We start from the raw sequence: 11,696 nt of genomic DNA, 5'->3' as shown, positions 1-11,696 counted from the left end.
CAGGTGGATTCAGGGGATGGACTCCCTGTTTCTGCTGAGCCAGGACTGACTCATGACATCCTTGTATCCCGCACGTCGGTCCGGCCAAAAGCCTGCAATCAAGTGACTGGGAGGTGCAAGGGAGGCGGTTTGGAGTCGCCTCCAACAAATAAGCTCCACATGTCCACACCGGGAGAACGAAAGTTCTCCCAGAAACTCATGGGACTAGAGGCTTGCAACCTGCCCATGGGTTTTAAAATTTTTAAGCAAAACACAGTAATAGAAAAGAGTCTCCTGATTCCGGAGGAAAGCCTGGTACGGTAGCGCCAGGTAGGACGGGGTTGCAGGAGTCATGTAGGTTACCAAAACGGAAAAGGACTAGGATGGCGATCTGTACTTATAACGCACGTACGCTTGCATCGGGAGCGGCCATCGAAGATCTGATGATGCAAGCCAAGAAGATCAAGTACGATGTCATCGGACTGACCGAGACGAGACGACGTCACCCTCTCAACGCCGTATATGAAACTGGAGAAGAACTGTTCTTAGGAACATGCGACAGTAGAGGTGTTGGTGGAGTTGGCGTCCTCGTCAACACGAGTATGGCAAAGAACATCGACTCTTTTGAACAACTTACGACCCGAATCGGACGTCTGCGGATGAGAAAATGTGGCCCAATACCAGCTTTGACTATCTTCGTCGTTTACGCTCCAACATCAAGCTACGAAGAAGAAGTCGAAGTTTTCTATATGGACCTGGAGAAGTTCTACCAAGAAGATCATGCCTTCTACAAGGTCATAGTTGGCGATTTCAACGCTAAGGTTGGCCCAAGAAGAACGCCGGTGGAACTTCACATCGGGACCCACGGTCTACAATGGAATGACCAGGGAGAGAGGCTCTCCGAGTTCATCATGACGACTAAGACCATCCATGGGAACTCGCAATTTCAGAAGCCCTCTTCTTTACGCTGGACGTGGGAGTCACCCGGTGGAGGGTACCGTAATGAAATAGACCACATCATCGTCAATAAAAGGTTCTGTCTGACGGACGTCGGTGTTGTACCAAAATTCTATACGGGATCGGACCATCGCCTCCTCCGAGGAAGATTTTCCTTCACAAGGAGAGCAGAGAAAGCCGCCAAGTTCAGAGAGAGAAATCCCAGGACTACCATCAACTGGGATCTCTTCGCTACGCTAGCCGGCTTTTGGGAAGATTCCGCAATGGACAACATCGACGAGGAATATGACCGGCTTGTCGAACACCTTCACGACTGTGCGAAGAAGGCTGAGAGTTTTAAAACCACCAAGAGGCGCCTGTCTCTTGAAACTCCTGAGCTGATACGCCAGCGTGGAGCAGCACGAGCCGCAGGGAACCAAGAACTCACGTCCGAGCTCGCAAGGCTTTGCCGAGAGGCGATAAAGGAAGACCTTAAAGAGAGAAGAGCAGAAGTGCTGGCTGAAGCTGCAGAGGCGGGGAAAAGCATCCGCTATGCCCGTCGAGACTTCGCCAGTCGCAAGACGAGGATGACTGCTCTCCGGAACCCAAAGGGAACAGCCATTGCATCGAGAAGGGGGATGGAGAAAATCATCTACGACTTCTACTCTGATCTCTTCGACAGCCATGTCCACTTGCCTCCTCACCATCTGAGGGAAGATGGACAAGTCATTCCAGAGGTTCTCCTGTCCGAAATACGACATGCTATCATGTCGGTAAGAAATCGTACGGCACCCGGTCCCGACAGAATAAGACCAGAACACCTGAAGAGCCTTCCGCCAGTACTCATCAACACCCTGGCGAGGCTCTTTACACGTTATCTGTCGGAATGCAAGGTTCCTAAACAGTGGAAGACCAGCAAGACCGTGTTGTTGTATAAAAAGGGAGATCCACATGACATCGGCAGCTATCGCCCAATCTGCTTACTGTCCGTCATCTAGCTCTTTACAAGAATGATCCTTAATAGGATTGAAAAAGTCTTGGATGAAGGACAGCCATGCGAGCAAGCAGGGTTTCGAAAAGGATTCAGCACGATTCACCACATTCACACTGTTTCGAAACTCATCGAGGTATCACGAGAGTACAAGATGCCGCTCTGTCTCACCTTCATCGACTTAAAGAAGGCTTTCGACTCGGTTGAGACGGAAGCGGTCGTGGAAGCCTTGGACAACCAAGGCGTCCCTACTCAGTATATAAAGGGACTTCGAGAGTTGTACAGTAACTTCACGACCGGAATTTCGCCATTCTACAAGAACATCATCATTGACGTGAAGAGGGGGGTCCGACAGGGCGATACAATTTCACCCAAAATATTCACAGCCACCCTCGAGAACGCAATGCGAAAGTTGGAATGGGACGACATGGGAGTGAAGGTTGATGGTCGGCAGCTACACCATTTGCGCTTTGCTGATGGCATTGTACTGGTAACACCTAGCATCAGCCAAGCGGAACGAATGCTGACCGAATTCGACGAAACATGTGGATGCATCGGTCTTCAGCTGAATCTACAAAAGACGATGTTCATGCGGAACGGATGGGTCTCGGATACCCCATTCACGCTCAACGGAACGAACATATCCGAATGCACCAGCTACGTTTATCTGGGTCAGGAACTGAACATGATGAACGACCTGACTCCCGAGCTGGGCAGGAGGAGACGAGCGGCTTGGGGAGCGTAGAGGATGTAGTGAAGAAGACCAGGAACACCCGGCTCCGCGCTCACCTCTTCAACACCACCGTACTTCCTGCTTTGACCTATGCTTCGGAAACCTGGGCATTTCGCAAGCAGGAAGAAAACGCGGTGAGCGTCATTGAACGCGCAATTCTTGTCATTGAACATTGAAGTCATTGAACGCGCAGAGAGCGATGCTAGGAGTATCCCGTTTCACGCAAGTGAGGGACGGGATTCGAAGTTCTCTCCTACGTCAGCGATCGAAGATTAGAGACGCCGCCGCGTTTGCCAAGGAAAGTAAAATAAGGTGGGCCGAACACGTGATGCGCTTTGATGACAACCGTTGGCCGTGAGCGACTGGGTTCCCCGCGATATTAAGCGCACTACAGGAAGACCGCCGACCCGATGGTCAGATTTCTTCACGAAGTCCTTGAAAGAAAAATATGATGCTCTTCGTGTCCCACGCGAAAGGAGGAACCACTGGGCTACTCTGGCACGCGATCGGGACAAATGGAAGAATTACTGGCGCCCGCTCGACCAGTTCGAAGATCAACGGGAGTCAAGGTGATCAAGGTGATCGGGATCCGCTTAGCAAAGCTCAGGACTACCGATTGTCGCACCTTTCTCTTTCATTATAAGTATCTGAAAACTCACGCTATTTTTCTGAGCCCATACCCGGTTATTCCAACGTATCGTATTTTCCCAGAGTGTCGCGCCATCTGGAGAGCTTGCAGGGTTTCATAGAGTATGATGCTTTGATGCGGCTCAAAGTCAGCATCATGGATCTAGATATAATATGGAAATCAACGAATGTCAAGTGCACAATTTTAGAAAGCTCACTTGAATGAAGCAAATATCTACATAAGTGAGTTTGAGTCGTTTCAAACTGTTCATCAGCGACTCCAACACTTTGTCAGCGCGGTAGTCGAACGTTCTCGAGTAGTCCAATTCGAAACGACCCACCGAAAAAAGGTCATAGTAAACAACTGTTTCTTAACTATGAAGGCACACTTAACTCACCTTTGTGCATATGTAGTATGCCTTTCGTGGTACTTTAGAAAGAACCTAAATTTGGATTGATGTTAATTATAATTATAATTAATTATGTCACTGCTAAATACATGTGCGGAAAAACGTCAGCTTTTTACTTTTAACAGCCTTTTTACATCTTTCTATTATTTTTCGTTCTACAAGAAATTTAAACTGATTTAAAACTCATTTAAGTTTGAGGAGGAAGAGTTATGTTTCATTACAACGCGAGACCACACATAAGTTTGATCAGCCGTCAGAGATTACTGAAGCTTGGATGGGATGTGTTCCCACGCCCACCACACCAGGCTTTCCAATTGCCTCTCCCTCTTCAAGACTCCTTGCGTGGTTTAAGATTCTAATCAAATCAGGCTGTAAATCAACAGCATACTCAGTTTTTCGGGGCAGATCCTTCTATAAACGAAGAATCCTTCGATTTCCGATCACGTGTTTCGATTTTCCATCGCACGAAAAGGAGGGGAAATGATGGCCTCGTAGGGCATATAAGTGACTGTACGAGGAAAGAGGACATGTAGAGTGATCATGTCTTTCTGTGAAAACGAGATGGTGAGACTAACTTATCCTCACCTTGTGCCCCTAACATACATTAGAAACAATTTCGATGGCTCTGTCACAACTGCGAGATATGAATATCACTAGCTCAGACTCGAAGCTGAAATGTTGCTTATCGAATGTTTAAGGAACCTGTAACCGATAAAAGCTACAAGCATGGAATCGCGCATAGTGGGTAAGCATTGAAGCATGGTGCGGGTGTAGTGCAGCTGTTAAAAGGTTCTGCTGTAGCTGCAGCATGATCGATCGATGTTTCGAAACTCCCTCAGAGCCAACCGAGCCTTTCATCCCTCCGGGTTCGACAAATGGGTACCATACTTGTCTGTGAGGATAAAAACACCGACATAACACGTCGGCTACCTTCGCAACTCATTGTGTAGGCTAGGCTGCGTTCGTAAACCTGAAACGATTCTCAGTTGAAAAGAACGTGCTGGCGCATGTTAAGTGGATTGAGGATTAACGCCAGACACATTATTCTTTATCTTTCATCGAGGCACTGTGAGGATTTTTTTGTGAACGCTCTGATTGGAAATTAGTCACTGCTTTATCAAATGCGGACAAGAATCACCTCGAAATGTGAGAGCAGATGTGATAGACTGAAATATAACATCAATGAGATTCACGTACCTTACCAAGAATCGACTCACTCCGCGCGTGGCCATACCAGTAGGCCGTGTCAATGAAATTGATACCGTTTCGCAGGGCGACCTCAACGATTTGCGTGATGGAGTCCTCAACGTTCCCGAACATGCCCCCAATTGGTCCCGAACCTAAACTGAGAAAACACGTAAAAAGTTTGGGGTGAGTGCCACCAATAAAAGTAGGTTATCGAGAAAAATTTCCGAAGACATGGCTTTTATCTCGACTTTCTTAACCAAACATACCAAACGCGATTTTTGAGACAATCATCTCGGTTTGTCCAAGCCGTCGGTACTGCATTCGGCGCACAGCAGCTTCATCGTGGAAGCGGGCGACAAAAGTTGGTGGAAGGGAGGCCTGCAGAAAATACGTTCCTCTACAAAAACTGTGGTCTCTAAAAACAGTGCAAACACTGCAGAGAAAGCAGAGAAGATAAAATATACGTAACTTCATCGTTACCTTCGCTATGTCAACAGCTGTACAAAACCACATGTTTACTTACGGATCCAAACGCTAGGTATTTTACAGAAACTCATACTCTTAGACTAGACAAAGCGTGCCTTCCCCCAAAAGGTTCTGCTAAATTGGTATTTGGTCTCCCTGATGAGGTTCTCAGCATTATGAACATAAAATCTTTAAAGAACTTACGTCAGCCATGCTCGCCTTCCCCATCCTAGCCGGTGCCAGCGATACCGAGCGCGGCATGTTTTGAGAAGTTGACGGCTGAAACGGCCTTTTCTGCTAGTTGGCAACTAATGCACAGAAACGTCATGGTTTTTGCTGTTTGAGAAGGAACAGTGATGTCCATTTGGGTAGCTAATAAATACGATCCTGCTCATCATTGTCACATGTTGAATTCAAGAGAAATTGCCAGCTGCAAATGTTGCAAAACCTCTTTTTCTCTCCTGCTTTCACACCGAATGTGATTTACTCTTATGCGACGCCACTGTTGGTATGCCGCTCTAACTCGTTTCGTCTCAAAGCATTGAAGAAGGCCTTCACTTTTTAGTAGATGTAAGGTGCGCTCCCGAAAATTCAGTAGTCTCAACTGTGAAAAATTATCTCTATATGAACACCCACTGCATCCTTAATTAGTGTTGACAAGAATGTTAAGAACGTGGTATCTGACCACCAGAAGATTTCTGGTATATTGCTCCAAATATAAAGTGTTCCAAGCGTTGGGTGGTTTCTTATCAATGCTTTTTTTTGTTGAAGAGGGATCCCTACAATAGAATGACATTTTTGAAATAAGTTCTTGATTCTCAGACCATGTCACAAAATCCATCAAAAGGACAGCGAAGCACCTCGCTAACGTTACGATGCATGCGTACTTTTGTTTTCAATGAATGTCCTTGTGAACTACGATAAGTGGAGTTTCATGAAATTGCCTGCAACCTGGAGAGCACACGTGAATGTGGGTACTCCAGTAACTTGTAAATTTCATTCTCATGTGTGATAGTATGAAAGAAGGTACCCGCCATACGATCATTTAATGCCATTTCGTTAATCTAAGATTTGGGTTATGGAAATATTTAGTATTCACTGGTGGCATCGAGTACAACCTGATCAGAATGGTTCACTTCAGGGATAGGATGTGTTAGCAAAACTTTCACTCATTTTCTTACTGAAACATAACGTTTTAGGAGACGTGTAAATCGTTTAAATCTGAAACATTATTTGTTAGGTGTACAGTAAAACGGTATGAGTAAGGAGATCTAAAAAAAAAAAACGAACGCATATCAGTTTGGATAACGTCGTTAATAGTCTTCTTTGCTTCCCTTTCCTCCATTCTTAAATGAAGAATGGCAAGAAAAATTCCAACTCTATGAAGGAAAATCACGTTGAAATTTTATGGAAGAGCGATACCAGCAGCACTGAGAGCACCATCACAGGGCCTCCTCTTTGTGTGATGACGGTGCTCTTATCTAATTGCAGAGCACATTACGCTCGGACCACTCATTAGTAAGGAGGATGTTACTTTCCGGCAATGAAAAATGAATGCAAAACTATCTGATCGACAAAAATTGAGACCGTCAAGGAGTTGAAGGATTGTTGATCAGGACCGTGAGCAAAATATCACTGATTTGTCCGGAAAAAAGAGCAAAACGAGCGAGGTCCACATTCTGACTCTACACAACATTCTCAGCTTTCTTCACTTTTCACTTCCATTTTAACAATCTCAATCAATCTGAACAAAAATGAGTGCTTATCAATTACCAATGACTTCTTACCGTTCGTAACACTCTGTGAGCTATAAGATTGCCCCACATGCAGCTCCTTAACGTTATCCAGACACCAGTACTTAAGGATACTGCACAGTGCGTAGATCTCATTCTCATTCTTCATTCTCATTCTCATGCCTTGGTGACAATCTTTAAGAACGCGGTGGTGTACCAACCCCGTTAGTCGGTGAAACTGGTCAGTTGTTTTCCTTTTAAGCTCTTGCGTGGTGTACTTGGAACAATATCGGGGGTTGGCGAGGAGAGAGGAGGAGTTTGGTGGGATATGCATGGTATCAGAGACCTCGAACCATTTTCAGGCCTTTGAAAAAGACGAGTTTGTCGAAACGTCAGGCCAATAAAGACGTTTCACCTAAACCTCGTTGGCATAACAAAAAAAACATAAGTACACTATCAAATGCCGAGGTTTCAAGAAGAGAGGACTTGGAGATTGTTGGACAGCATGCCGCCACAATTTTACCCTCTCGTTCGCGAAGCACTATCGCTTCGTCAAAAAGTGGTATCCACCCGTCAGTCACTTATTTTCCTCCAACGATGCAAGGCGACCGACGTAATCCCACGATCCATTCCTAACAAGAAGTTGGGAGTGACATGCTGCCTTCCTGAAAACCATCCTAAGATTGTTCATCTCTATCGTTGTAACTTAGATGTTGTAATTAGGGAGAAACAGCGTATATTGTATACTTCATTATTGAAATGTAATGCTAAAGAACAGGCATGTCGTCGTCTTCTACCAAATCGAATTTGGAAGGAGATTGAGGGTGGGTCGAGGGCGATCTGTGACATTATCCGGTCTAACGCCAAATCTACTCTACGCGCAAAATACGATAGACTTTCGAGTATGCATCGCGGTCCTGTTTGTGAGAGCAACACATCTACAGACCACCGACTACCAATAAGCTCAGATCAAAATACAAACACTGATCGAACGGCTAGAGTCACAGTAATCCACGTTTGTAAACAGGAAGCTACTTCCATCTGTCCCGTTCCCCCGTACTTTTTATAAAGAACCTGAACCAGTTCGTGAAGCCGATGTAAAGTTTAGAATTGTATCAGCGGGAAGGCTAGCCGCTTTCAACCAACACCGAAATCAGCGGCATAGAAACTTAACAAGGCATCAATGGCAAGGGTTCCGAGAAGTTCGTGAATTAACATCTAACGGGACACTGCGTATCTCGGTTAGCGACAAGGGAGGAGAGTTTGTAGTTATGCCACAAACACTAGATCGAGAAATAACGGAACGACATTTAATGGATAATAGTATTTATCGCCGAGTTGCAGAAAAAGAGTTTACTGCACAATATAAACGTCTGAACCATGTTTGGATGAGCGTCGGTAGGGCTGCTGGGATTGACGAAAGATTCCTGAGCAGGTTGAAAGTAGAAACACCGAACTGCCCCGTTTTTTACAGCCTGATTAAAACGCATAAGCTTTCAAGTAACGACCTACGCTCAATGTCAGCGGAGACATATAAAATAAGGCCAATAATAAGTTGTGTAGGAGGACCAACAAACCGTATCTCTTGGTTTCTAAGTAGAATTGTGAGTCAACTACTACCAAAAATGTCTTCTCATCTATCAAGCAGTTCACAATTCCTTGGACGTCTCAAAAATGCCAGATTCAAACAAAATTGTGTCATGGAGTCATTTGACGTGACGTCTTTGTACACAAACGTTCAAAACAAACAGGCGTTACAAGCGTTATCTGAAATGCTAGATAGACACGGCCGTAGTATAGAAACTTTTAGTCTAAGCAAGCAACGTATAAAGCAACGTATATAAGTGATCAACGAATGCCTCTAGTGCAATATTTTTAAATGGTCAAGAAAATATTTCTCTCAAATAAGAGGACTTGCTATGGGCCAAAGACTTGCTCCAGTTCTTGCCGTTTTCTTTATGAGCAGAATAGAACAACCGGTGATAGAACGTCTTCCACAGATGTACTGCCGTTATATCGACGATTGTTTCATTATAACATCAACACAACCCGAAATGGACGAATGCTTTAGAATTCTGAATGAGCGATCGCAGTACATAAAACTCACCCGAGAACAACCAAAAGATGGTTGGCTGCCTTATTTGAATGCTCAAATAAGACTATGCAGTGGCATTGCAAGTGTGAAATGGTATCGCAAGGAAAGCTCGAAAAACATACTGATAAACGCAAAATCAGCCCATCCTAATGGCATGAAAAAGGCAATTATCCGAAATATGGTCAAAACAGCAACAGCAATGTGCACAGGGTATAGAGAACGGGAGGAATCACTAAAACTAGCCACAAGCATAGCTAGTTCAAACGGGTACTCGAGATTGAAATCTAACACTCAATCTCGACCTACGAACAACATATTGAGGATCCCACGTGAAGGTAGAATTCCTTTGTGCATCCCCTTCGTCTCTGACTCCTTAACTGCTGCTATACACCGGACTCTTTTGCGAGCAAACCTGTGAGATGATGTTGTGTTGGTGAACATCCCGAACGACAGCATCAAGCGACAGTTAGTTCGCAATAGATTCTACGATAGGCAATGCGGGTCAGAATGTTGCGTTGTTTGTCCATTCGGTAAGGCCGGTGATTGCACGAGAATCGGAGTTATTTACCAAATAGAATGCCTAATGTGCAACGCCATTTATATTGGAGAAACTGGAAGGATGCTGAACGTGCGTATCAAGGAACATTTGGCTGGTAAAAGGCAAGGGAGTTCGATGACACCATTAGGGCGCCACAAAAATGATAAGCATGATGGAAATGAGTTTGAAATAAAATGTACAATATTAACGCACGAGAAAGAAATATCTGCTAGGAAGGCATTGGAAGTATTCTGGATTTCCGTCAGGAATCCGTCCATGAATAACAAAAATGAGTGCTTATCAGTTACCAATGACTTCTTGTCGTTCGTAACACTCTGTGAGCTATAAGATTGTCCCACATGCAGTTCCTTAACATTATCCACACATCAGTACTTAAGGATACTGCACAGTGCGTAGATCTCATTCGCCTTGGTGACAGTCTTTAAGAACGCAGTGGTTTACCAACCCCGTTAGTCGGTGAAACTGGTCAGTTGTTTTCCTTTTAAGGTCTTGCGTGGTGTACTTGGAACAACATCGGGGGTTGGCGAGGAGAGAGGAGGAGTTTGGTGGGATATGCATGGTATCAGAGACCTCGAACCATTTTCAGACCTTTGAAAAAGACGAGTTTGTCGAAACGTCAGGCCAATAAAGAAGTTTCACCTAAATCTTGTTGGCATAACAAAAAAAACATAAACTTCCATTTTAGTTAGATGACTCTAAACATGATAAGATGACTCTAAACATGATACTCTTTGGATCTACCGTCGAGGATCAGTATATACCACGTAGCGGTACCAGATGTACCCATATAATAACATACCCGAATAAAAATCAAGTCAATCAATAAAATAGTTTCAAGTGTGATAAAATGCATACCACTGTCAACCTCTGAAGAATTTACGTCATAATTTGATTTAATATGAACTGAGGGTTGAACAAGAAGACCACAATTCGTTGTCTTCTGCAGTCTCTCAATCAGAAAGTGGAGGACTTCCGCTTGTTTAGATGCACAAAGCGATTAAAAATGTGTTTTTTTTAAAAGGAGCTGGATCACTAGACGCGTGCGACAACGCGCAAACTATGTACCATTCGGAACCAACTTCATAGTGAATACAGTACCTGCTGCTCATGCAGTCGATAGTGTGAGACCGAGCCATTCACGCATATTGGTACGCCTCGCGCTCGCGAGAACGTGTGCGATTGCATTCTATGACATCTCAGCTGCACAGGTGAGATCTGGTCTGAAATACAGCTGTAGATTAGCAAACGTAGACCAGAACGTCTTAGAGGAACAACGCAATGTGTATGGCAATAGGTAGTTATTGTATATGGTGTGGAAACAGCAAAGGAAAAGGAGCCATTTACCGGAACGTGAATGATCTGATAGCACACATCATGAGGAATTTTTCACCATCAAATATTCAAGCCTACTAAGTAGTAGTCACATCATAGAACAAGCTTCAGATGCAAATTATCAGGTGAGATACTCAACCCAGTCGTGCAGATTGAGATTTAGGATAGCAAACTTATCTCTCTCGAAGAAGTCAGCAATCGTATCCTTTTTTGTTTGACATGGTCAGAGGCTCATATGCAGAGCCACTACGTGCAGATCAGACTCCTGCAAGAGGTATCATCTGCTGGCTACGAAATGGATTCCCGAAAGAACTTTCAAAAAGTGTTAGGAAGCACGTCCACAAGTCCTGCAACTCTAGGGTAGTTAATAATTGGAAATATTTCAAAAGAAGCAGTTGTAACATCTGTAAAATTGAAGGCGCAAGCTTGAATTGCAACTGAAGATTTCTTCGAGATGCAATCAGATAATCCAAAATAAATCTTCCTCCACAATAGAAATGTCCCGTCAATGGAACAGATCACCTGACAGTGTCCTAACTAAATCTACTCCATATGCGCAAACGAAAAGTACTTTTTAATAGGTACACATGTTATTCGCATATAGAATTTTGAGACTTCTTTTCTTGTTTCAAAACCAACAAAGCTATA

The 11,696-nt window shown here is 44.3% G+C and overlaps 4 protein-coding genes across 6 annotated transcripts; 3 read left to right on the top strand and 1 right to left on the bottom strand.

Annotated features, from left to right (window-relative positions):
* Nucleotides 1-362: 362 nt before the first annotated feature.
* On the top strand, nucleotides 363-1,913 carry RB195_010334 (uncharacterized protein; the record flags this gene model as incomplete). Its single annotated transcript, XM_064191286.1, has 1 exon — nucleotides 363-1,913. One exon carries the CDS (start codon nucleotides 363-365, stop codon nucleotides 1,911-1,913), a length of 1,551 nt encoding a protein of 516 aa, XP_064048869.1.
* A 12-nt stretch (nucleotides 1,914-1,925) lies between these two features.
* Nucleotides 1,926-2,651, top strand: RB195_010333 (uncharacterized protein; the record flags this gene model as incomplete). 2 transcript variants are annotated; one of them, XM_064191285.1, is made up of 1 exon in its annotated part: nucleotides 1,926-2,651. In XM_064191285.1, one exon carries the CDS (start codon nucleotides 1,926-1,928, stop codon nucleotides 2,649-2,651), a length of 726 nt encoding a protein of 241 aa, XP_064048867.1. The 2 variants fall into 2 exon arrangements, with proteins under 2 accessions (XP_064048867.1, XP_064048868.1); XM_064191284.1 differs by having other exon boundaries at nucleotides 2,061-2,651.
* Nucleotides 2,652-3,063: 412 nt separating this feature from the next.
* On the bottom strand, nucleotides 3,064-10,901 carry RB195_010331 (uncharacterized protein; the record flags this gene model as incomplete). 2 transcript variants are annotated; one of them, XM_064191282.1, is made up of 7 exons in its annotated part: nucleotides 3,295-3,429; nucleotides 3,485-3,544; nucleotides 3,665-3,709; nucleotides 4,874-5,016; nucleotides 5,131-5,242; nucleotides 5,534-5,608; nucleotides 10,815-10,901. In XM_064191282.1, 7 exons carry the CDS (start codon nucleotides 10,899-10,901, stop codon nucleotides 3,295-3,297), a joined length of 657 nt encoding a protein of 218 aa, XP_064048864.1. The 2 variants fall into 2 exon arrangements, with proteins under 2 accessions (XP_064048866.1, XP_064048864.1); XM_064191281.1 differs by lacking the exons at nucleotides 3,485-3,544; nucleotides 10,815-10,901 and adding an exon at nucleotides 3,064-3,073 and having other exon boundaries at nucleotides 3,299-3,429; nucleotides 5,534-5,590.
* Nucleotides 8,982-9,575, top strand: RB195_010332 (uncharacterized protein; the record flags this gene model as incomplete). Its single annotated transcript, XM_064191283.1, has 1 exon — nucleotides 8,982-9,575. The coding sequence occupies one exon, from the start codon at nucleotides 8,982-8,984 to the stop codon at nucleotides 9,573-9,575; it is 594 nt and encodes a 197-aa protein (XP_064048865.1).
* Nucleotides 10,902-11,696: the final 795 nt, after the last annotated feature.

Source organism: Necator americanus, chromosome III (genome assembly GCF_031761385.1).
Source record: "Necator americanus strain Aroian chromosome III, whole genome shotgun sequence".
NCBI lineage: Eukaryota > Metazoa > Nematoda > Chromadorea > Rhabditida > Ancylostomatidae > Necator > Necator americanus.
Note: the sequence above shows the minus strand (reverse complement) of the source record. Positions and strands in the feature narration are given on the sequence as shown.